The 25,283-nt window shown below is 42.1% G+C and overlaps 2 protein-coding genes across 2 annotated transcripts; both read left to right on the forward strand.

The window, feature by feature from the left end:
- Positions 1-1,176: 1,176 nt before the first annotated feature.
- Positions 1,177-13,196, forward strand: mtmr9 (myotubularin related protein 9). Its single transcript, XM_084378083.1, has 11 exons — positions 1,177-1,236; positions 1,632-1,826; positions 2,743-2,851; positions 3,150-3,275; positions 3,375-3,548; positions 3,673-3,890; positions 4,030-4,191; positions 4,319-4,460; positions 4,689-4,909; positions 5,360-5,511; positions 10,405-13,196. Exons 2-11 carry the CDS (start codon positions 1,645-1,647, stop codon positions 10,566-10,568), a joined length of 1,650 nt encoding a protein of 549 aa, XP_084234209.1. The 5' UTR covers positions 1,177-1,236; positions 1,632-1,644; the 3' UTR covers positions 10,569-13,196.
- A 4,803-nt stretch (positions 13,197-17,999) lies between these two features.
- On the forward strand, positions 18,000-23,761 carry tdh (L-threonine dehydrogenase). The gene is made up of 9 exons (XM_084377292.1): positions 18,000-18,157; positions 19,964-20,158; positions 20,490-20,532; positions 20,637-20,707; positions 21,180-21,329; positions 21,427-21,599; positions 21,725-21,815; positions 22,133-22,399; positions 22,586-23,761. Exons 2-9 carry the CDS (start codon positions 19,972-19,974, stop codon positions 22,723-22,725), a joined length of 1,122 nt encoding a protein of 373 aa, XP_084233418.1. The 5' UTR covers positions 18,000-18,157; positions 19,964-19,971; the 3' UTR covers positions 22,726-23,761.
- Positions 23,762-25,283: the final 1,522 nt, after the last annotated feature.

Genomic DNA, 25,283 nt, shown 5'->3' on the forward strand with positions numbered 1-25,283 from the left:
GTTCATTTTACTGAAACTACCAGTTTTTCATGTGGCTCCTCTGCCATCCAAGGAGGGATGGGTCCCTGTTTGGATTCCCTCTCCTGAGCTTTCTTCCTTTTTTCCTTTCCTTATGTTGATCTGCCATGACTTGTTAGTCTGGTAATACTGTACTCTATAGATGGGAATTTACTTTTTTCCCTTGTGTTGGATTCACAGGTCACTGTCACCAGGTAGACAGTCTGACTGACCAACCAGGAGCTTTTAAAACGCCTTGTCCATCTGAGGAGGTTGTGTAGAGTCTGGGACCTGACTCACCATACAGTTTGTTATCAGAATAACATACATACATTCCTTAACCTAGACTACACAATCATGTGTTTCTCATGAATGAATGTACCTTACTTATTGAATTATGGGCCCATGCTGTTCAGTCTTTCAACACCACAAATCTCCAAAAATCTTTCAATGTCACCACCTAGTGTTTCTTTTGGATATTGTTAGATGTTTCATGCAGCTGGAGATGAAAGGATGATTAATGGAGGAGCCATTAAAAGCAGGTGCACATTGAAACTGTTTGCGGTGGTTTGGTTGGCATGAAAATCATATTTCTGTACCACTGAGACCCTGTATCCTTATTTAGGTTAACATGTTTGGCAGTGCAGTATCTTCACTCATGCCTCACAAAAAATGGGTTCAGTTCTGTTTCTGTATCTGTTTGGCTTTCACTGTAAATGGTCATGACTGTTTCCATACTTTAATCCCCATCAATGACCTCACTTGTTATGTTGTAGCCTAATAAAAATGTTAAGGGAAACCCCACCATAAAATAGGACGAATAGGCTATTTTCTTTTGATGAAGTAGATTTCTGAATTGACAAAGGACCCAGTGAAAAATGTAGTCTTCAGCTCTTTAATGTAAGTCCAGTGGATGGTTTTATTTTGGATGAATGAGATGAAGAAACATTTCACATACACTCAAATTTGATTTTACTATATTTTCACGTCATTTTCTGTCCTACTGACTCCCCTAGTTGAAGATTTAAAGACTCCGGATGCATTTAACTTCAGTGTTAATTTTAAAGATCATTGGAAAGCATTGAGCACATTTTTGTTTTCCTTTTTAAAGAAGAATTTGTGAAACCTGCTATGCAAATTGTGCGGAACTAAACTTCACAAGTCCGTTGTTTCCAGTCGGTGTGTTTTTGTGAACGCACCACTCTCGCCCAACAAGAAATTAAACGTAAAGATAACCAGGTAATTGTATGATACATCATTTAGGAATCAATTAAAATCATACATTTTCGTTCTGTACATTTACAGCATGTATGATGTCAACATTTTGACGCAAATATAAAAATGACGCACAATTTAAACGGTCTGTCGCGATTAGCTAGCGAGCTAAAGTTAGCCACTTCATTTCCTGAAACAAGCTAACTTAAGCTAGCTGTCAGATAAAGCTGGTTTTATTGGTTTAATGTTTATTGACATCGACCGGCACAGTATTATGTATTGAAAAGCGGAGGAGCAGGGCTTGGGTTAGCCTGTCTTAACGTTAGCTAATCAGTCGCGTTGTTCATATGCTGTGAAGAAGAAAAAACCCACACCCTCATCATTTCTCTCCCCTGTGTCTGGGCTTTTGTTTTCTTCAGGTCGGGTCTGGTCATGGAGTTCGCAGAGTTGATAAAGACACCCAGGGTGGACGGGGTCGTCCTACACAGGCCTTTCATGCCCACCGTGGAGGGGACGCTGTGTTTGACAGGTCATCACCTGATTCTGTCCTCTAGACAGGACAACACAGAGGAGCTGTGGCTGCTCCACTCAAACATTGACTCCATAGAGAAGAGGTGATGAGCTTCTTGTTATTCACTGTTGTGGGGATTTTAAACCAATATCTTTTATTGGTTTTTATCCTTTTCCCTAAAATGTCAAGTTATAGCTTCATTAGTTGCACTAAGACAATGACACAAACATGGAGATCGTGCTGTGTGTTTTGGCATTGTGTGATTTCTTGTTATAAATCTCGTTATGAAAATAGAGGCAGATCAGCCGGACATGTGTTTTGTTAAATACTGTTGTTTGACTGTGGTTACTCCTGTGATTGCATGCACCAGATCTCAGTATTTCACTGCCATTCTTCTCTGTAGTGCTCAAGCTTTACATTTACAGTTGGAGAGAGGATGTGAAACTGCTGTGGCTGGAAGTCTGACTGTGCTGACACTACAGTGTCTCCCACAGGTTGAGAAATGATTTTGTGTGGTTTAGAAGGGCGGGGAGCTGTAATCAGCACTGAGGATTACACATCAGCTTTAAAGAAAATTACGACAAACTAATGATGCACATTAATGCACTATCCTGGTATTTGGCCTACGTAATAGGTACATCCTGCTGCATTTTCAGGCAGACTTTTGGAAAATAAGGAAGAATAAACTCATAAAACAAAGTGTAGGGGCGAATGTGTTTGGGTGGAATTGTGGCCATGCTGTTAAAAACTCCCCAGGACCATATGAAATGTGTGGTGAGATTACATATATCCCAGTGTTCATGAAACTGCTTGTGATTTGTTCAGCTTTCTGTATGGATTCATTACCATTTTGAACATTTTAAGTATTAATGTTGTATTAATGTTGCTGAGCGTAATGGCATATTCTCAACCTCTCAAACACAAGAGCATTCTTGCTGCAAGGCAAGAGTTCCTGCCATGAGTCTTTGTGTCTTTCTCGTCTGTTGTGATTTACAATTAAATAAAATCTTCTCCTTCAGATTTGTTGGCTCTCTGGGAAGCGTCATAGTCAAATGCAAAGACCTGAGAGTGATCCAGCTCGACATTCCTGGTATGGAGGAGTGTCTCAACATTGCCAGCTCTATCGAGGTAAAAAAAAAAAAAAATGCCTAGTTCTCTATTGAACACCCATCCTAGAGCTAAATTATATTTGGGGATTTTTAGCAAACCATGGAATGTGTAGCATCGCTGCAGTGTGTTTTATAATGTAATATTTATATTACATAAATATATATAGGTCTTAAATTGCATTAATAAAGGTCTTAAAATGGTCTTAAATTGAATTTGTTGAAACCTGCAGAAACCCTGTTAAAGGTCCTCCTATTTCTACTGTCATCTGAAATTCTACATTGTTATTAACAAACACCTACTCTTTATGCCTCTCTAGGCTCTGTCCACACTTGATTTAGTCTCCCTGATGTACCCTTTCTTCTACCGGCCCATGTTTGAAGTCATAGAAGACGGCTGGAATTCATTTCTTCCGGAGGATGCCTTTAAAGATTTGGAGTCCATGGTATGGACATGATTAGTGAGAAAATCTCAACCTTCTCTCAGCCCTCTGGTGCACATGCTGAACACTCCTCTTTTAACGTGTCCACATCTCCTTTATCAGACAGATGAATGGAGACTGAGTGAGGTCAACAAGGACTTTAGTGTGTGTCCATCCTACCCTCCTCTAGTGGCAGTGCCCAAAGACGTTGACGATGACACACTGAGGAAAGCAGCTACCTTCCGCCACAGTGGCCGTTTTCCAGTACTCAGCTATTACCACAAGAAAAATGGCATGGTGAGCACCTGGGAAATGGAGTCTATATGATTCTGTTTCAACATATTCTCATCATCATAATATACTGTAACACTGTCCGTCAGCGTGGTCATAGAGTGTTTATTTTAATCACTTCTTCTTTCAGGTGATGATGCGAGCAGGGCAGCCTCTGACAGGCACCAACGGGCGACGGTGTAAGGAAGACGAGAAACTGATCAACGCCACCCTGAGGCCAGGCAAGCGTGGCTACATCATCGACACGCGCACTATTAATGTCGCCCAGCAGGCCAAAGCTCGAGGTGGAGGATTCGAGTCTGAGGCTAACTACCCCCAGTGGAGGAGGATCCACAAGGCGATTGAAAGGTGAGCGGTCACTGAGGGCTTCAGTGGCTTTTTTGATATTTATTTTTTATTATTAAGACTCTTTGGATGGAATGTGATTCAATATATATGAACTATTCAGGCATTTCCTTCAGTGTTGTGACAAATCTGTCGTTTCCAGGTCTAATGTGCTCCAGGAGAGTCTGATAAAGCTCGTCGAGGCGTGTAATGACCAGTCGCACAGTATGGACCGCTGGTTAAGCAAGCTAGAGGCTTCCAGCTGGCAGACTCATGTCAAGGAGATCCTTACCACCGCCTGCCTGGCTGCGCAGTGTATCGACAGGTCAGGGAACAAAGTTTGCCTGTTATACTAATCCTGGACCAATAAATATGAATAATAAGAGCAATACCTTCATGAATGAGAAAATTAGAGTAGCAGGTGACAAACTGTAATCATGTGTGTGTCTCAGGGAGGGGGCGTCAGTGCTGGTTCACGGTACAGAGGGGACAGACTCCACCCTGCAGGTGACCTCCTTGGCTCAGATCATCCTTGATCCGGCCTGCAGGACCATCAGAGGCTTCCAGGGACTGGTAGAGCGAGAGTGGCTCCAGGTGAGCTCGTCTGACCTTTGAAGCGCTGCCCATAGCTTTTTCATCTTTTTGATACAATGGACGACTGAGATCGCTTTATTTCTAAATGTTGTTATTTAGATTTGACGTATCACATCCCATTAGTGATGTTTGTAAACCTGTCCATACAGGTATCGTAAGCATTCCAATGCCACGATTGATATGTGCTTTGCTCATGACCCGTCTCACCTCTTTGATCTTCCGTCTCAGGCGGGTCACCCATTCCGCCAGCGCTGCGCCCAGTCAGCCTACTCCAACAGCAAACCTCGCCAAGAGGCCCCCGTCTTCCTGCTCTTCTTGGACTGCGTGTGGCAGATCCTGCGGCAGTTTCCATGCTCCTTTGAATTCAGCGAGAGCTTCCTGGTGCTGCTCTTCGAACATGCCTATGCTTCTCAGTTTGGCACCTTCTTGGGCAACACTACAGCTGAGAGGTAAGTCTGCTGAGGTTGGTTCTGCCAGCCATATGCTTTGTTTGCAATCATCTATAATACCCAGTGTCATGTACAGTTGCATAATCGAATGAAAAGTAATACAATATCCATACAATACAGTGTTTATAAATGTTAAATTGCAATGTATAGGCCATTAGTGTGGTAATGTTCGATTCATGACATTGATGTAAAGAGTTGCGTCACGCAAGCGGTATTTCATGGAGCCTTTACTTCACATCCCTGAGCTACTGGCCACTAAGCGGCTTTACTCAAACAGTTGTGGATTAGGTGACTTTCCCAAAGTCAATTCTAAAGTTTTCGTTGAGGGAAAAGGAGGAGTCCATTCACAACAACACCAACGCCAACAACCAGGGATGTGTCATTGTGCAGGTTACACAACCACTTTGACAAGCCGTTATTTTTTGTTAACCCTCTTATCTTTTTCCGTAGAGCCAAACTGTCACTGCCTGAGAAGACTGTGTCCCTGTGGTCGTGGGTGAATCGACCCCAAGAACTGGAGCGCCTGACCAACCCGCTGTTCGAGGCCAACAGTCTCGTGATCTGGCCCTCTGTGGCCCCTCAGAGTCTGCTGCTGTGGGAAGGTGAGAAACACAGAAGACATACAGCTGAGATCATATACATTAGGTGACACAAAAAAGTTCTATCTTCTGGAAAGATGTCAGTGTTAGTCCATTTAGTTTGTAACTCCCTGTAATAAACCACTGTCTCTAACTACTAAATATCATTTGTAAAGCATACATTTGTGTAAACCTTGTTGGCAATACCTTGAAAAAAGACTAAACAGAAGCAAACATGCACGGTTTTTCGACTAAAACAAGTTGAATACGGATCAGAATTATTCCATAATATCACAGATAATTGATAGATGAGCAGACCTAGAAGTGAAAATACCTACAAAGGTTTAAAACAAGCAGCAACTTGAGAAGGTTTTAAAACAGGTTTAAGATAAACTAAGTGGGGCTTTTAAGGGTTCTCATTCTCATCATAAACCTATTGCTCAATGTCCTACTTAGGTACATTTTTTATCTTTTAGAGGGATTGGTAAAGCACTATATGCTCTATATTTGTGCCAGGCTGGGAGCAGGCCAAACAGCTGATGGTGACTAATGGTTTTGGTTTATCCTTGGAATGATCCTTGAAACCAAAAAACCCCTAATTAACTTAATTACCAACGCCTCAAACATTTGTCAGCAATGGCTGGGAAGACCTTTGCCAGGTCTTGGTCATGGTCTCATCTGTGATTAGATTTTTGCTCAGACAGATACTCTGAAATGTCGCCAGAAGAGGGCGCCATTGATTTCACCATTTTGACTGGGGATAAACTGAGTGACCCTGTAAACCTCTAGTACATTCCCCACATACATAAATGACTTGACATTTTTACAGAAACGTGCAGTGAATGGTAACAACAACAACATAAAAACTCTGTTTATATTGTAATAATACTATTACTGATAATGTATTGTATTGATAATATTATATTTTATTATTGACATAATATAATAAGTACAAACATAGCATGATATAAGAAAATAATGAGCACAAACATTTTCAAATTTGATATTTACTTTTAACATTTACTCACCTTTCTCGGTCACGAACGGCCTCTGATAACCCGCCTTATGAAACGTGTCACATGAAGAGGTCAAACTCTGCACGTGGCCGTTTAGCTCATATGGCGTCTTTTTTTCCCTCGCATTTGACTTATGGCATCTTTGCATTTTCAGCATTGCTCACACTGCTTCTCAGGTGTCTCCATGACGTGTTTGGCATACATGACTAATTATAGGCTACACAGAAGGTATCCTCGCTGACCCCTACTAGTGACCGTTTACTATGAGGTAGCTGTTAGCGTGTGCACGCTAGTCTAAGTCCAGTGGCACACTTTTAAACTTGTCTCACATAGTTCATTTTTGAATTTTCCGACTTAAAATTGCACGAGAAGATATCGGTTTGGATGAATTGATAGCAGATGTCAGAATGTTACACAGTTCTTCCACCTTATTATAGTTTCAGAGCACCGAATGGTTGTAAACAACATGAGCAGTGAGACAGTGATGGTTCCATAATGATTAAGTAAAGCTGTGTGGGTGAAAAGGATGCATACTGCTGTTTTATCGCTCAGCAGCCTCTCGCAGGAACAGCATGAGATTGAGATGGTATCAGGCTGCTGTCTTTTCTAAGCAGAGCTACTCTCCATTATTATTTCGATTGTTTTCTTGGGACATGTGGTCATTGTAAATCAAGGATTACTTGGAATTGAATGGATATCCACTGCTGGAAGCAAGTTTTCCATTCATTTAATGTATTTGAATCTAAAATTACTTAATTTAATGCAAGGAATATGTTAAATAAGTCAAAACCAGCTGTTTTCTAATGTCTGTGTTTCAAGGAGCTAGGTTTGCGATGTTTTTTCCTAGCATGAGTGCGGTTACGTTCTATAATTACGGGTTCAATGATGGCAAAAAAGTTCCAGGGGAATCTGCCCTCAAATGCTTGAATGTTGCATCAGCTCAAAGCACACACCATTCATAAAAGAAGTATGGGGGAAGGGGTCTAGACACATCAGGGGTCAGTAGGTTCAGGCGATCACGTGTGAGGGGCCTCTTTTCCTGCCTAAAGCCTCAGAGCCACACCCTCATTCTATATGAAGTGGATTGTATAAGAACTACTGAAGCATGCGAAATGCAACAGACATCCTGCCCACGCTACTCTTTTGTAGAGCATGACGCACATCCCACTGAAAAGACCCAGCAGCAGTCCACATCTGTACGTTCCTGAAGGCTTCAACTAGGCAGGTCTCTTCAGAAGGAATTTAGAAGATAAATGTGACAATGATAAGAGGGCGTGACACAAGTTGCTGTGTCATCTGTCTAGAGTTACAATTACGTTTGCACTATTTTACATGGAAAAGACGGATAAAGAGTGAGAAACTGAATCCCCCTGTGGCGTTGATTTGTCATAAAACCTGCGTTTTAAAACCAGATACAAGCCCAGAGAATCGCTTCCACGTAAGCATCCCTGCAAGGGAGCATTTCTGCTTGCGTACACAAATGCGGTCCCTCGTCCACATGGCTTTGATGAGCATGAGCTGTGACAAGCACTTACAACTCCTCAACACTCATAAGCTCACTCATGAAAGTGATAACAACAGTAGTAATCCATATAAGTAATGACTGCTTTGCTGCGCTCCGATTAATCGGCCACCTATCATTATCGGCTGATATTTCATCTGAATACATTGTTTGGTCGTCTCCATAAAAGCCGATCACGTGAGCGTGCTAGACAGCTTTTCTATGCTCAGCTAAAATGCCATAGTACTGCAAGGCTCAAGACTAACAGCGTGCTTAATGTGCTTAAGCAGAACAGACTATTACTTAGACAGTTAACTGAAGTGACTACTGACTATGTGTCGCTGACCATAATGGAGCGTGTCTTCTCATGCTGTTACCATTGTAATCTCTCTCTTCACAGTGCTATGTCAGCACTATATTATAATTATAAGTTATAATAATTATAATTATAGTTATAATCACTGTCTGGTGACTCGAGAAAGAAAAATGTACTTAAGTACTTCAGCTGAGTACTCTTTGGAGGGAACACGTACTCTGAGTTTAGAGCATCAGACACTTATATATATGTTATATATTACTGTCAGAGAGGAAAGTAACCAGATATGACCAGGTGGTGGAGTTGTGGCTTCACGGCACAAAGACGTCTACTAAGGTCCAAGAATTTTTTTCCCAGATTCTGTGTCACTAAATTCTGTTTCTTAATGACTTTATCTTAGTTCTTAATTTGGTGTGTTTACAACTGACAAATCCTGAACAGTATGCCTTTAAGATTAAGCTGCAGTTTACTATTACCTAGTATTTACTGTGTAGTCCAGGGACAAAGATGCTTAAATCCTGTCATAAAGGGACGCGGTCACACATCACCTCCTGCTCCCATTTTTATAAAATGTGGTCCATACAGAAAAGTATTTCGATCCTACTAACCTGGAATTAAAAACTAGAATGGCCACTATTTCTAAGTTAGAGGCACAAAAGTTAAATATGTTATTCTAACATGAATTTAAAGTATATTTCCTGTCAATTTACTGTAGTGCAGCAAAACTAAAATCATCTACCCCAATGTAGATAAATAACAAGAGAAAATAACTGCTACCTCATTAATGAGTGACACATGGATGTACAGTAGATCCATTTTGCGCCGAACTTACTTTAATTATGACCGACCTTATCAGTTCCTTCCTGTCATGCAGCACATCTCTGTGGTCATACTTGAGTTTCCAGTGTATCAGTCCCACAAGGTCATCTTCCAAAATCCCCCACCCACCATCATAGAGCAAGTGAAAGGTTGGCATCTGCACACATGGTCACTGGTTTGTTTTTCAGCACTGTCATATGCTTACTGGCGTCACATTCAGCCTCAAGAACCTTTGTTTATTGCTCTCGGTGCTGAAACTTAATCAGAATAACTCCTTACAATACATTGACCCAGTTATTCCACCGCTACTGTTCTTTTCTACCTTTTTTTGCCTTAATTAGACAATTTAGGCGGGAAACAAGGGGAGAGAGGCGGTTTATTTCAATTTCATATTCTTGAATACCCCTTTATGTGTTATAAAAAAGCTCCATATTTTCTCATGCATGCAAGGTACACATTGTTTTTTTGTCAAGATGTCTTGGTTGCAGTTCGCCACACCGGTAGTGTTTGTGATGATGAATTTAGACACCATGAGGTTGACATTTAAGGTTATAAGTATCTCAACAATTATAGAATGGATTGCCCGTCATGTTCCCGTCATGTTCCCGTCATGTTCCCTTCATGTTCCCTTCATGTTGCCCTTAGTAGAGGCATTCATGTTCCCCTCAGGTTGAACTCCTAACGTAACCTTGGTTTATGACCAAAACTAACAGGGTTGTCATAATTCAGATTTCGGATAATTGAATTCTGAGGCGTTGTCAGTGATTGTCGGAGATGTTGAGTTTATTTTCTTTTTCAGAGATCCTTTATTGATTTCTTTGAGTAGAGGGTTTACTCTGGACAGATTTGAGAAACTGAACTTTGTAACAAACTAAATCTTTCTAAATCTTTTGTTATTTAATGTTGAATCACTAAAGCGTGTTGTTTTTATGTCGAACTCTGGAATCTTTATTTTTGGTGAATATTATTTTATCTTGCCTAACCTGCAAAAACCCACCAGGATCTTTTTTAAACAGGATTTTATAAATGTTACTGCCAGTTGTAAGGGGATAAAACCAATGATTTGCCTATATTTACAAATATGAATGTTAGTACTGTGACTGAACATTTTAGCATGCTGACATTTAGCTGAAAGCACAGCTGAGCCTCTAGCAGGGCTGTACACTCTAATGTAGAGCTTAATAGTAATAAGAGAAACCACTTCCTTGTAATAGGTGTTATTCCTTTTAGATTACTGAAAGTGCTCGCCTTCTTTTCTATTACAGGTGTGTTCCTTCGCTGGAACCGTTCCTCCAAGTGTTTGGACGAGGCCTACGAGGAAATGGTTCATATAATTGAATACAACAAGGAGCTTCAGAACAAAGTAAACAGCCTGCGCAGGCAGCTGGCCCAACTGGAAACTGAAGACCCTCTGCTGCAGACGCCATAGAGAGGAAGAGAGAGAGAGAGAGAGAGAGAGAGAGAGAGAGCAAGATGGAAGAAAGAGGTAGAAAATGTGAACATATAACAAAATACAAAACGAGAGCGCTGTCAGCCCGCTTTTAGGCTTCGGTTAGATTGAAATTTTCTTTTCTGTTCTTGTTTGAAAAGATGAAATACAGGCATAATTTTGGATTTTGTACTTGATTGTTGTTACATTTTGGTTTGCTGGATTGATGAAAAATTGAACTGGAACGGCCCAAAAAGTCGACCTCTCTCTGACTTTGCATTCGTGGACTGACAGAGTGCTCCGCCACCTTACATACAAACGAAACATTTTGAAATTTTTGGGCACATTTTACCACTTTGTGTCATTTAAACTAAGCAGGAGTGAAAGATTCAGAAACCAAAAATCAAGAACACACAGCCAGTTATTTCTCAGAGTGCTGATAAAAGCCAAACACTCATCATCTCAAAGTCCTTTAATATATTAAAATAATTCGCAACAGTTTAGATAGTTAATCATTTCAGTGGTTTTTAAACATTTGCCGGTTCCACTCCGAAATGTGAGAATTTGCTGCTTTTCTGAGAAATTCAAATGGGCTATCTCTGGACGTTTCATGGACTGAAGGATTAATTGATAAATCGAAATGATAATCGTCGGATTAAACGATAACTTGCATCCTCGCTCTAATACGCATGCAGACCTCTGTGTACAGAAACAGCTGCTCATTTCCATAAATGATGCTTTGGCTCGTCAACTGATTTCACAGTTGCTAAGCCTCGTCAAACCCCCGCGTCTCACACACTCGCTGACTCTCATTTACATACACAGATATCTAAAAAAAAAAATCAGTGAGTGATGTGTTGTAATAGATTTCTATGATATTTCTATTATATATTGTGGGCATTAATCTTGTTCAGGAGGGAATGTTGGTTAATTTACTACAGGGTACACTTTTGCACCAAACATCCCGCTGAATGTATATGCCACTGAGGCACTGCAGAGTAACTATGGCAACATATAGGGTGCTATAAGGCAGCATGTGACTGTGCTGCACATTGAGATGATATAATAAGCGTAGGTAGCCTAGGTCAGCACCTACTGTACTGTACAATGAGAGGACGGGGAGGCTTATTTAATAAGGATCTGACCAAAATATCCCGATTTATGTGTCTATGAAATCATTACTTGACATTACAGTAAGTAGCATCGCAGGAGGTATGGACAAAGACTTATTTAACACAATGTCCTAAAGTGTTTGTGTCTTATCAGCTTGCTTCGTCAATAGTATCTTTATGTTACAATAGAAAACTAGTCGAATATGTTTTGAGTGTATGATACAGAAAAAAGAGGGATGATGAGGGTCGTGTTGCCACAGTAACGGAAGCCATGTCGGTCATATGATAATTAGAAAGACTTTACAGAGTTTAACACACAGGTTTGTCTTCTTAACAAGTGGAAATGGTAATTTGAGATGATCGCTTTAGAGACCAATTTATATTTTGGTAATTAAAGTTATATTATAATTGTTGTGTTGAAGTACATATATTAAACAAATCGCTTATCCTCTGATTTGTAGTTAAAAATTCAGAACTAATGCACTTTGTGTGAAAGGCATATACAATATCAGACACATACTCCGCTAATTGTAATCCTCACTCGCCCGCTGTCGCCATATTAGACAATAAATGTATTCATATTCAATGTGAAAACAAGCTAATACATCCAACTAATGTAAGTTCAAACTATCCGGCTTAGGTTCAGGTAACCACGACATTGTGTTACAGGAACATTGACACCAACCCAACCTAAGTCCAAGACCAGTTGAACCGCATAAAACATTGTTGGTGCTTCTTCTAAACCTTAATTGCACTTGTCACTAAGAGCTAGGGGAACACATGTAGAACAGTATGACCTGAATTCTGTTCTCTGAACATTGTGACATTACAGCTCGTCTTTCAATGCTGTCCATAGGTGAAGGCAGCTTCCATTAATATTATACTATAAGAGAGCTTCATGCTGCACTTTACGAAGGCCATTCTGGGGTAAAATTGAATCCACTGTTCATCCTGGGCCAGTTTTCTTTGTTTTGCCAGTATGTAAAAATGCATTTCTCTGCTTGTTTCAGTGTCATCTTCATACTTTTTTTTTGCTTCAAGAATGATGTAATAACCACACTAAACTGAACTGATACAGTCACTACATTAAACTGCTTGATAAAGGGAAAGGTAGTTATCGCCGCACTGTATACATTTTTACTCTTGCCAAAAAAAGACACCTTACCTGCCGTTGCTTTGCCTGTGCATGAATGGAACAATGAGTTCAATACAGGTAATGATGTGATTTACAACTGTACAAATTTCCTACGCTTGCATTATGCATAATGTCTTTAATGATCGTTGCTTTGTCAAAGTCAACAAAACTCTAAGTGATTATCAGCGCTGTGGACGAACGATGCTTTTGTCTGTTGTGCTTATCAGCTTCGTGCAATGCCTTACTGCTGAAGAGTTCAAAGTAAACATTTCAGTTCTTTTATCTTTTACGATCAGATGTCTGTAAAAATGATTATTGTTCAAAAGATTCAATGTTTTTTTTTTTAAGATTTCAAGCCATTAAAAATTTAAGCACAACAGATGTTCGACTTTGTTATTATCATAGAAGTTTGTGTTCTTACACCAACAGGGAAAAATACCAATTCCAGCGCTCCCAGTGACGGCTTATGTTAAAAACGCTTGAAGAAATGGAAGAGCTGCCTCGAGAAAAACAGAGGAGACGTGCAAATGTGGTGAAGTAGAGAGGAGGGAGGGGACAGGAAGTTAGCTAAAACGACATCGATGTAGCCAGATGTGTGGTCAGTTTTGTGAAATATTTTGTTGAAAGACATGAACCCCTGCGCATGTACCCAATATGTTAAACAACTAGCAGCTATATCATGCTGTCTCCTTTCACTTGAAAACAATGTACAAATAGGTCCGTATTACATCCATCAGTCAGTAAACTAATTGGTTTTTAATGCAACATTTGTCAACATGCATAATTCTGAACCAGAAAAGGAAAATGGAAGGAGGAGTTGTAAATCGCGGATGTTCCTCGGGGAATAAATCGAACTTTAAAGCTGGGCTAAATTCTGCTTGTATATAAAAATGTATCATGTGTCATGTGAAAGGCTTGTAGGGATGAACCAACAGAGAATTATCACCTGTCTCTGAAGTTCCCTTCAGCTGTATGGCGCATATCTGCATCTTTCAGCATGTTGTTTGGTTTTACAGCCCACAACTTTTGTGTTCTGATTCAGTCTCGCAGCTCTCATCAACCCAGTTTGTGGCAGGCAGATGGGTTTTTTTTTATGAAAAAAACATTAAAAACACATGCTACCCTCCAGCGCCAAAAGCAGACAGATGAAGTTAGAGATTAGCTGGTAAACAAAGAGAAGCATTTAGCAGCTAATGCGCCAGATATGCTAAAACGCTCACCCTCACAACTTTATATGGTGATGATAAAGTCAGTGCTATTGTTCCTCTGCCCTGAGACCCTGGTCACGTCTGTCACTGCCCGCTGACAAAGGAACATTTTTCCACTTTAATGGCAGGTGACAGATTTAAATCTTCCCATACCTTGTCCCCATATGGCTTGTCCGAGGATTAGTAAACAGCTACCATAAAATATCTTGCCTTGCCTGTGACGAAGGGATCATCTGATGATGACTGGGGAATAAATAGCCAGGAATCAGCTGCTGCACGGAGGCATGTGACCGCTGCTGGTGTTTACAGTGCCACCGTCCAGCCATCAGTCTTCTCCATATTGATGTGGCCTTGTTGCTACTCTGATTTCATGGCTGAGAGCCTTCTGTTGCTTAACGCACAGGATGCATTTGACTGCCTCTTGGGACAACTGAGGACTTTGTGTGCTCAGTTGCTCCGATTTAATAATTGGCGACAGTCACTTAATCACAGCCTGTGACTTTCAGGGGAAAAGAGAGTCGGTGAGCTTGTTTGTGCAGCCCAGTCAAAAGTTTTCATCCACATGAGGCCATAAATATGTGATGTTTTGAAAATGAGCGTTCACCAAGTTTTCCTCAAAGATGTTCAGGTTTTGTTTTTAGTGGGTCAGTGTACAGATAAGCTTGTTTTGGAGCCAGCCACTTCGCTCCCAGTGACGACAGCCATGGGGGTGTGCGCCTCTCCACCACTCACGTTTCAGCACAGACCTTGTGCCCACCCTTTGCTCGCTCCGCACGGAGACATCGTCACTCCCGTTGGCCCTTCTCTATCTACTGCAAACAAACCTCAAAGTCAAACAGAGGGTGTGCACATACTCACATCCTACCTTTCCCTTGATAAACACGAGTTGATTCTGTCAGATTCAAATCAAAGAGGCTACAGAGCTTCACCGCTTTCTTTCAGGAAACAAACACCTGAAGTGCAGCCACACTGATTTAGTTTTAGAGTGCCTTTTAGAACGATTTGATTGCTTTATCATCAGAGCAACATTATGTTGAAATTGGTATTTTGCACACAGCTTCTGAGTGCAACACTAGTCATCAATACAAATCCAAGGATTTTGTAACGATATTAACAGATGTTATGTACATGCTAACCCTAAACAAAACTCGGCGCCGTCAAAACAGTGTTATGTCTTGAAAACTTGTGTCTCAAAGTAAACATGAATGCTCAGACAGTTTGGGTTTTTTTTGTCATGCAGCAGTCAGGTTTGTGCTGCACACAACTCAGAGCAGTAGCATGCCAACCAACACAACCTGAACCAGAGACGATATGGTGTTAACAGCTGATATGTTCCAGGCTGAATGTCCTATAAACGTAGGGAATCTGACAAATTGTTACAGCTAAGTTATCAGCTTATTGATTGTTTAGCAGTTGAAAATCTGGATGGAGATCAGGCCACATCTCAAGGTAAAACAACATATTTGATAGTTTGATAGCTTCAGTTAGACAACAGCTAACGTGAACATTTTAATTACCACTTCCTCTCTAGCGTCACATTTGATGGTGTTACACGATCAGTATGAAAGGCATACACACTATTATGTGTGTTATTATGTGTGTTGGTTATTCTAAATAACCAACACACATCTTGGACACATTTATTTAAACCTGGAAGTGAAACACACACGATGTAATAAAACACTAATGTTAACTAGAAAATGGTGGAATGCCAACGTTTCCCTTGAAGTATGACCTGATGCCTTTCCAGATTTTCATCATCCATCATCTTTTCAGTTACTGATAAATCAGGGAGCTGTGAACTGATGTCAGATTCTCAAAGTTCATACGACTTGCATCCAGAAAAACAGCAGCTTAACATTATCCCAGCATTTGAGCTTCCCACCCTGAGCGTGACGTCCGCTTAGGTCTCTTTGCCTCTGTCACGATGTCCGTAGGGGCTGCTGAGCCCGGTTCCCCTCCTGCTCACGTGGCTCCAGTTCTGGTGCTCATTCTGGTGCTGCTCCCGACCAGCAATGTTCGCTTGGCCCCCCTCGGACCCAGACATGTAAAAACTCCTCCTCCCGGTGGTCCAAAGCTCCCTGCCATATCAGTGTCAACACCAACACTCCCCAGCGCTCCGAGAAGAGAAATAGCTAACTGGAAGCTACAGTTAGCAGTTACTTCAGCAACAAGTAAAAAGCTTTCTGTCCATCAGGAAAACTTTTTATTTCTCCATAAAACGTGACCCAGTTTCACCAAACTCACTGTTGGTGGCATGGTGGTCTATGATGAATTGTTACACACAGCGATACCCGCTCACCCAAGTTACATGGTGCACACACAGGTGATTGGTGGTGACTGAGACAGAATCACCACTGACCTCATGACAAGTATTGTATCAGAATGACTTTGCAGCTGTTGCATGAAGGTAAACTGGTTCCAGCATGCTGCTTTAAAAGTATTTGATCACAAGAACGCATCAGGTTCGTCTTGTTTTGCTTCGTGTGTAGTGCAGCTATGTTCAAACTACTCATTGACTTGTCTGCGAATGTAAAATTGTACTGTAGCCTGCTTGAATATAAGTAATGTATAGAGTATAATCTAGGTTAGTGGAGCTGAAACTGAGGGCGTCACTTTGTGTTGAAAAGTTGCGGGGACGGACGAAAGACAATATTCTTTTAAAAGCATGTGCAATTTGAGGCGATGTAATGGGGGAATCAGCACGAGGTCAGAGCTCATCGTTTCAACAGAAAAAACTTGCATAACAACGCATCATTAGGACACAGCGTTTGCGAATCCGTGACTCATTCTAAGCACAAGGCCACGGGTTTGTCAATCCCAGAAACGTGAGCTACACTTTTTGTTGAAATGAGGGCAGCAGCCTAGTTTACAGGAAAACCAAACTGCACAGGAGAAGGGGAGGTGTCTTTAGAAACTGCTTTAAGTCACTCTGTAAGTCACTCTCTTATTACTATGAACTGTAAACTGTGTCTTTTTTTATTTTTCTGCAAACCTTTGGCTCTCTCACCTCGCTAATCAGTCCATTTAATATACTACACTCTTGATTTTACAGTCTATCCTGATGACATCTAGCTGTTACGCTGTTGCTAAGCAGCTTAGGCAGCCGGCTCCAACTGCTTGTGCTGATAAAGTGCAAAGGCTCCTCAACTGTTGGTAAACATCTCTCTGTTCAAGCCATTTTTCAAAGAACATTTTGCACAAATAATGTTTGTAAAAAGTGATGGGGACACGCCAAGGTTATAATACAGACTTATAATACAACCAGCTGTCCTTGGAGGGAAATAAGGTCCGCAGAGCACAGTTTGAAGCTGGAGAGGTGGCAGGGTCTTAAACATAAACAAAGTAGAACAGGGTGACATTGTGGTTTGTTGTCCAGTTTATTAAGCCATTAAGATCAATCCATTAAAATGTCTTCCCCCACAACTACATAGTGCACCTTTAATTAAATGAATCAAAGCTTTTTTTTGTTTTTTCAGCAAAACTATTAAAATTCTCTTCTGTTAGTTTGTCAGGTGTGAATATTAACTGGGTTCCTCTGTAGCACAATGAATATATTTCTGTTTTGGCACATTCAGGCTCTGGAAAACTGCACTTTATTACTATTTACGCATGAAGATGACCAACAATATAATTAGCAGGTGAATTGTTTGGATTATAATCAGCCTCATATGTTATAGAAACAGGCCCTACTGAAATGCATTTGCGTGATGATCACCTTGTCCTCCACCATCTTTGTATCCGCCACACCACAAGGCTCCATCACTCGGTATCAGTCGGGGACAATGTGTGAAATACTCGTGGCAGTGAATGGACGCGCTGCTCTTTAATTGGATCCGAGCCGCGGGGCTCTCAGGGTGTCTGCGTGACGCTCTCTGGGAGTGGTCTGTGAGGGAGGACCGCACCTCCGAGGCTCCACCAATCCGAGAGGAAGCCGGCTTCCCCTGGAGCCAGATGGCCGCTGATATATAGCCTGAAGACGCAGCTGATGCAACACTGGCCGGAGATAACACAGGCATCACGTCAGAGCGCTCTAAAGGCTTCAGGATCCGCTCAGAGGAGGAAGCAGCATCTTCTTCTCGCAAAACAAGTCAGACAGGAGTTGTGGGTGCTTTTATTCCTGCAGATTAACCGGTGAGTGAAGTACTTCCGTTACATTTCCTGGGTTAGAATTAGATTTGGAAGCTGAAATGTATTTATTAATACGATAATGATAATTAAACAATACCCGGGATATAAATTATCTGCCTCGACCACGTGCTGGCTCTCTCTCTTAATGTGCTTTTTAAAAATGTAATTATAAAGAGATTTTTGTGATGTGCTGAACAGATATTTCACAATGTATGCGCGCGTTTGGAGACCCTCTGTAGCCTGCATGTCCAGTTGAGACCCTCGGACGAACCCTTCTTGATAATTCTGGCAGTCAGGCTACCAGCCTCACAATGACGTGTCAAGCCCAGGCCGTGTGCCATGACAGCTTCACTCAGGCGCACTGGCCTGGTTTCATTTGTCTGGGTGGCGGGCTGCGACTCACAGACCCACATTTTTTTAATTAATTTTTTTTTTAACATATAAAATGCTGCTTCCTTCTCTCTCACTCACTCACTCACTCACTAAAAAAAAAAGCTCTTCAGCCACAGTAAACAGCCTCCCTGCCATTAAAGCGCGCATTTACATACGTGAAGAGATCCACCGCGACGCGCCGCATCAGGTCCAAAAGGGGAAGCAGCGCGGAGCAGCCACCCTGTTACATAACTGACTCACACCGTGATGAGCACGTAAAACCACGTTGGAACAACAACCAGCGGCACATGTTGTACGGGGGGCAGCGGAGGGTCAGATGAGATGGAGCAGGGGCGCGCGGCTTTCTCTGCGCAAAAATAAAGTCTAAAAACATTAAGTTTTATTGTTGATGCCTTCATTTATAATATTACTAATAATAACAGACAGAGTCTTGTATGTTCCATGATATATTTTACTCTAAAATGACAAAAGATCCCTGATTTCTAAAAACTGCGCTCCAAAAATATAACCAAATCCCGTCACAGTAATTGACGACTTGATCTTGGCACTGTTTTCGTCCGCTACCGTACGCCCTCGCTCCCTGATTGGCTCTCGTTGAAGGCAGGGCAGTATAAATACTCTCAAGTTACTTTCTTCCGTCCTTTTTTGGGAAGCTCACAGCCCTCTCGGTAAGTACACTTCTAATATGATGCGTGGCGCAAAAAAAGTCGAGTGATGAACAAGTGGAGACGGGCTGCTTTTTTTCGTTAGATTAAACCAACTTAAAGTCTGTAGGACATCTCCAAAGAGCTGCTTTCGATGTCCCGACTAAATGCTCCGTTTGTTCTGCAGTCGTGCTTGTTCCTAAAAACGAAATGTACGTTGGAACAATCTGCAGTGAAGTTTTATGAAAGTTGTGTGAAAGTTAACAGACTGAGAGTGGAGGGCACTGGATGAAATGTTTGGTGTTGCTGTGCGCCCCCGGTGCGCCGCTGCGCCTCTATGGAGACAATAGGGATTTGCATTTGAGTGTACGTGTCCTCCCTGCTGGCACATTTTCTCGCATCTCGGGGAGTTTTCATTGTTCTGCAGATTTGTCCTTGTTTCACCGCTGATACATGTGAAAGAGATGTAAATTGAAGCGTCTCGCTCCGCGCCAGTTTCGTCGTCTCTTGGCGCCTGAGGTTTGGAGAGGAGCCCAAACTCTCTTGACACAGAACTTTATGCTTTGGCCAGAAAAAAAAAAGTACGGAAAGAGGCCACCAATTAAATTAATTCGAGTGTTTTCAATTAAATGTGCAGGATTTAATGCAAAAATGCAAAATCAGTAGATTTTTTTCTGCTACTAAAGAAAAAACCTCTTCAAAGTTTTTGCTGATGCCTCTGGAATTCAACAAATGTCACTCAAAAGCACGAACACGTTTCTCTCCTCCGCAGGTACCAGCATGCCTGTCATCAGAACCCTCAGCAAGGTGGCCAAGCAGGCCCTGCTCAGCACCCCGGGGTGCGGCTGCCAGCCCCTGACCGTGGCTGTTCGCAACATCAGCTTCTCCCCTCGGCAGGTGACGTCCGACGCCAGCTTCCACTCCGTGTCCTTCTCAGAAACAGACCATCCCAAGGTGCTCATCACAGGTATGTAGGAAGTTTACAGCGTCTTTTTCGAGCAGGTCCTGCAGCATTTTTTTTTTTAACCATGCACGGCAGTCGGGATGGGAAATATGAAGATAAGTTGTGCGTGGGTACATAATGTGCTCTGCTGGGAGTCAACACCAGCGGGGTTTATAACAAGTTTGCAATAAAGGCAGAAAGAGATGACAGTTAAAAACAAAAGAGTGGGAGGCAAAGGCTGGCCTCTTCCTTAAAGCACACTCTCCTTCTTAGTTACTTCAGTCTCCATGGAAACCGGCAGTGATGATTATGAGCTGCTGCTGATTTAGTTTCTGTCTCCCTCCTTGTGATGCAGGTGGTCTGGGTCAGCTCGGGGTGGGGCTCGCCAAACTCTTGAGGTAAGAATTTGTGTGTTCGCTACTGACACATCGCAGTCAGACACTTAATGACCGTGAGATCAACGGCATTTTCGAGTTACGTAACATTGGTTTCCTGCTTCTAGGAAGAGGTTCGGCAAGAACAATGTCATTCTGTCTGACATCAGGAAACCTCCAAGCAACGTTTTCCACAGCGGTGAGTCGACTCATGCTCTACACCGCACTGAATTTGCATGGAGTTCTGCAGTGTGAACAGATTCAGACAAGACATACGCTCACAAAGTGTCATTTTTTTAGACAGGCCAGGATACAGGTGTGTCAGATTATCATCAAAATCTGTTCAGTGTCTAGACAGTCTTTAGTTTCACCACAACAGAGAGCACAAAGTAGTTTTCCTCTGGTGAGTGTGCCAATGACTAATACCGTATTAGTAACAGTGGTATTTGGCAATACAGGTTTTCACTGTGTTGCAAATGTCAAGAGGAAGTCACATTTCCCTGAAAAAGGGTTAACAAATAACAAATCAGTAGGTGACACTGATGTTCTGTGCGTCAAGTAACGAGCTGTACAAAGACATAATGAATGTAGCGGTAAACAAACGATACACAATTATATAATTATTCTGTCTGCTTAATTTTAAAATCTTCTATCCTCTCTGCCACCGTCAGGCCCCTTCATCTACTCAGACATCCTGGACTACAAGAACCTGCGGGAAATTGTGGTGAACAACCGCATCACTTGGCTGGTTCACTACAGCGCCCTCCTCAGCGCCGTTGGAGAAGCTAACGTGGCCCTGGCACGCTCCGTTAACATCACCGGTCAGTAAATTAGTGACTCAGCCTAAAGACGGAGTCTTGGCATCAATAATGTTCCTTTAAACGTGGCGTCCTCATGATATGGTTGTTTGTTTCTCAGGGCTTCACAACATCTTGGACATTGCGGCGGAGCATGGCTTGCGTCTGTTCGTCCCCAGCACCATCGGCGCCTTCGGCCCCACCTCTCCCCGAAACCCCACTCCAGATCTCTGTGTGCAGAGACCTCGCACCATCTATGGTGTCTCCAAAGTCCACGCTGAGCTGATGGGAGAGGTAAGATCCCAGATTTCTTTCTGTCTTTTTTCATTCCAAAACAGGACCCCTGATAAAACCCCCCTGGATATATTTGCAACCTGACACGCCACCATATTGAAATTGTTCTCACATTTCTTCAACAGTACTACCACCACCGCTACGGCCTGGACTTCCGCTGTCTCCGCTACCCAGGAATCATCTCTGCTGACTCCATGCCAGGAGGCGGCACAACAGGTGAGAGAGATAAAGTTCAAACCCTCATACAGGTTTTACATTTTAATGGATGTCTATTCCTGTAGCGCTCCCACCATGTCACAAGTTCGTTATGTAACCGACTTCTTCCAGAGAGCTGTCGTGACTTGTATTTTTAGGGTAGCAGATAACTCGATGCATCATCTCCATATTTTCACGTGTCTGAACAGCTGCAGCAACCGCAAAAAAATCTGTAGTTGTCATCAGTTGAAATTTTTCATAGCTGTTTATTCACTTTTTCCTTTCATAGTTGACCAGCGTTCTTGTGCTCATAATGTTCTTGTTCCATCTCTGACCAGACTACGCCGTCCAGATTTTCCACGATGCCATCAAATCTGGCAAGTTCGAGTGCAACCTGAAACCCGACACGCGGCTGCCCATGATGTACATCGACGACTGCCTGCGTGCCACGCTGGAGGTGATGGAGGCCCCGACCGACACACTCACCATGAGGACCTACAACATCAACGCCATGAGCTTCACCCCCGAGGAGCTGGGCCAGGAGCTCCAGAAGCAGATGCCCCTGGAGGTCACGTATGACGTTGACCACGTACGACAGGCCATCGGTAAGTTGATTTTGGATTTATCAGCCATTTGAAAGCTGACATTAGCCATCGTAAGCTAGTGGTCATAGCAGACCGTCATAGCAGTCTTCTTTGAAAGTTGCATACGCTTACTTTAAGGTGAAGAGGCTATTAGCAAATACAGATTTTCACAATTAAATTTTATGTCTCACTTCTGTTTCTTTCCAGCTGACAGTTGGCCAATGAACTTCGACGACTCCAACGCACGGAAGGACTGGGGCTGGAAGCACGATTACGATCTCCCAGAGCTCGTCCAGACGATGCTTAACTACTTTGGCGCAGACACGCGCATGGCTCGCGCCAACTGAGAGCGCACATCGGTCTGAGTTTTCTTTGTACATAATGTAAAGACTGACCAAAGAGAATAGAGAAACACGGCCTGTACATAGTTGTTCTCTCACTTCTCTGTGTAAAATCAGAAGGGCTCTGCTTGCCTGGCACAAGGCCACTGTGTCTCCAGAATGTAAATGTCAGCGCGGGTAAGACAATCCTCCCCGCTCCTGTCTATCTACCCCTGCTTTGCTCTCTTTCCCCCTTCTTCTCCTCGGAGATTCGGCAAAGAGCAGTGGAAGGTTGTCAGCGGTATCAGGGATGACAAAGTTGCCTCTGAAAAAACGTGTTTGGATGAAAAGGAAGATGACTTGCATGTTGATGAATTGCGCAAAATCTTTGCAATGTTTTCTAGGCAAAAAAAAAAAAATCTATTTAACAAACTGTTGCATCATGTATATGTAAGCCTTTCCACCTGTTTTTTCTTTGGAAATCCAAAATGGTTCAGGGTTTTTATTTTCTGCTAAATTTCCCAGGATTTTCATAATTCAGGTATTCCGGGCCTAAAGCTCCTGTGGCTAAAATCAAGTGGGTGTACAAATGCACAAGTTGTGTTCTTTGATGCACTTTAGACGGATTTGTGTCTTAAAATTACTGACGAGTAAATGAGCCTAATCACCTGCGGGGGGCGATTTCTGATGCAGTGCATCTGTATTACGAGCAGTGCGGAGCAATGATTCTTGAGAATTGTTCTTCTTTTGTTTATTCCACGTAGCGTTATTTATTCTGTCTGTTGGTGTTAAACGTGTGGGAGCTTCATCAAGTGAAAGCATTTCTTAACACTCTTGTTTCTAAATGTTCCTGTCCACTTTAATGTTATTTTATTTTGTTTTGACACAAAAGGGAAATGTGACTCTGTATGCCACATTTACGTTCAACCACATTTGGTGGTTTTCTGTATCACGACATTTTGTAAAATTGGTACTGGAATTGGTTTCTGTATGAAAGTCTTAGCAGGTTCTGTCTGGTCTTTTAATCACAACAAGCTTTGACAATAAAACGTTTTTCCACATACCTCTGCCTGTGTCTGTTGTCTTTTTAACACCTTCACAACATGAAGAGAACTTAATCTCTAACGAGTTCCTCTCGAATCTCTTACATAAACAGGCGATGTTACATCAGGGTGCATGGCATGGCAAACATTTGCCACAGACAAAACGACCTTGAAATCCAACTGTGTCAACATGGATCTGTCTGTCTTTACTAAAAGAGTTTTAGATTGGTTAATGTTTGAACTTCCTTTATGCTTTAAAACGGTGTAAATTACCCAAACAGTCTTCGTGGCCGTGGGTTCTGAGTTATGAAAGCTGTTGACCATTAGCATCACTGGTTGTGCAAACAGACAGCAGATAAGGTGCATCAACACGCATCCGGTGATCTTATGTAATAAGCATCCTGTACACTGAAGTTTTTTAAGCAGTGACCTGCAGAACTGTAAACATGTTTAAAAAAAATTTCACATTCACCTCAAATCTGACCTTTATTGATGCTACTATTGGAATCGTCAGCAATGTCAGATTGCCTTTCAGGCGTTCCTGAACAGGTTGAAACGAGTATTGTCTGACTGCAGAAGTGAGAAAATACGATATGCTGTTCCAGTGTTACGTGTGAAGGTTTGAGCTTGTGCTGCCGGCAGCCAAAACCAGTAATACAATCCAGAAATAACTTTCTGTACGCTCCAACCAAAAGTGACACAAAGCATCATATGACTTGTGTAGAACCGAAGAGTTGGTGAGTGCATATGTGGAAACTTGAGAAAAAGGCATCCAGCTACTCGCCTTTCTCGATAACTGTACAGTTGTTCATATAACTTTACTGCAATTTAATGTTAAATTATGCAACTTTTTGTCTTATGCAACATTCAGACACAGTGACTCTTCCAACCGATACTCCTGTTTTGTTAGTTATGCAACTGCGGCTCCGACAGTGTTGTTGTGTTCGGATTTAATTACATTTCATTTTCAAAACTCAGCTATTGTGGCCTGACAGTGGAATCTGTTATTTGTTATTCCCCATCTATTTCAGCTGTTTAGGAGAATGCTGCAGCGCTGTTTCCCAGTAAAGCTCCAGACCTTGTTTGAGGGCTATCGAACCTCACCTGCCTTTCCATCTGTAGGGGGGGTGGGTAGATAATGACTGAATTTTCATTTTTGGTTGAACTTTTCCTTTCAATTTGGTTCCTTTCTTCATATTTTCTTCAGTGTGTTTAACTGTTACAAATATACACATTTAGGAAAGCACAGTAGAGTTGCAAGCAAGCATGTATACTGTAGCCTTCTCACTATATATATGAGGTGCACTTGTTAGAAGGGGCACCGCCTCCATTGATTGATTGATTGATTGGTTGATTGATTAATCAGGAGAAAAATTAATCACATCGCTGTACAGTAGGTTCAGTGAAGCAGCTGGTCTCGCTCCTTCAGGATAATGAATCCAGGCTCATGCGGGGCCTATCTGAGGCCACAGAGGAGACACAGCATGTGTTCTCCGATCTTGTTGCGTTCAGCGACGGGCTGCAGAGTTGAGATGTATTGTC

The sequence above is a fragment of the Pagrus pagrus genome (assembly GCF_965226575.1).
Source record: "Pagrus pagrus genome assembly, chromosome: 16".
Lineage (NCBI taxonomy): Eukaryota > Metazoa > Chordata > Actinopteri > Spariformes > Sparidae > Pagrus > Pagrus pagrus.

Excerpts from the sequence above, each read along its gene's own strand:
- mtmr9 (XM_084378083.1), top strand. The coding sequence starts at position 1,645 with ATGGAGTTCGCAGAGTTGATAAAGACACCCAGGGTGGACGGGGTCGTC. Across the intron at positions 3,891-4,029 it reads ATCCACAAGGCGATTGAAAG|GTCTAATGTGCTCCAGGAGA; the intron begins GTGAGCGGTCAC and ends TGTCGTTTCCAG. Across the intron at positions 4,192-4,318 it reads GCTGCGCAGTGTATCGACAG|GGAGGGGGCGTCAGTGCTGG; the intron begins GTCAGGGAACAA and ends TGTGTGTCTCAG.
- tdh (XM_084377292.1), top strand. The coding sequence starts at position 19,972 with ATGCCTGTCATCAGAACCCTCAGCAAGGTGGCCAAGCAGGCCCTGCTC. Across the intron at positions 21,600-21,724 it reads ACGCTGAGCTGATGGGAGAG|TACTACCACCACCGCTACGG; the intron begins GTAAGATCCCAG and ends TTTCTTCAACAG. Across the intron at positions 21,816-22,132 it reads GCCAGGAGGCGGCACAACAG|ACTACGCCGTCCAGATTTTC; the intron begins GTGAGAGAGATA and ends ATCTCTGACCAG.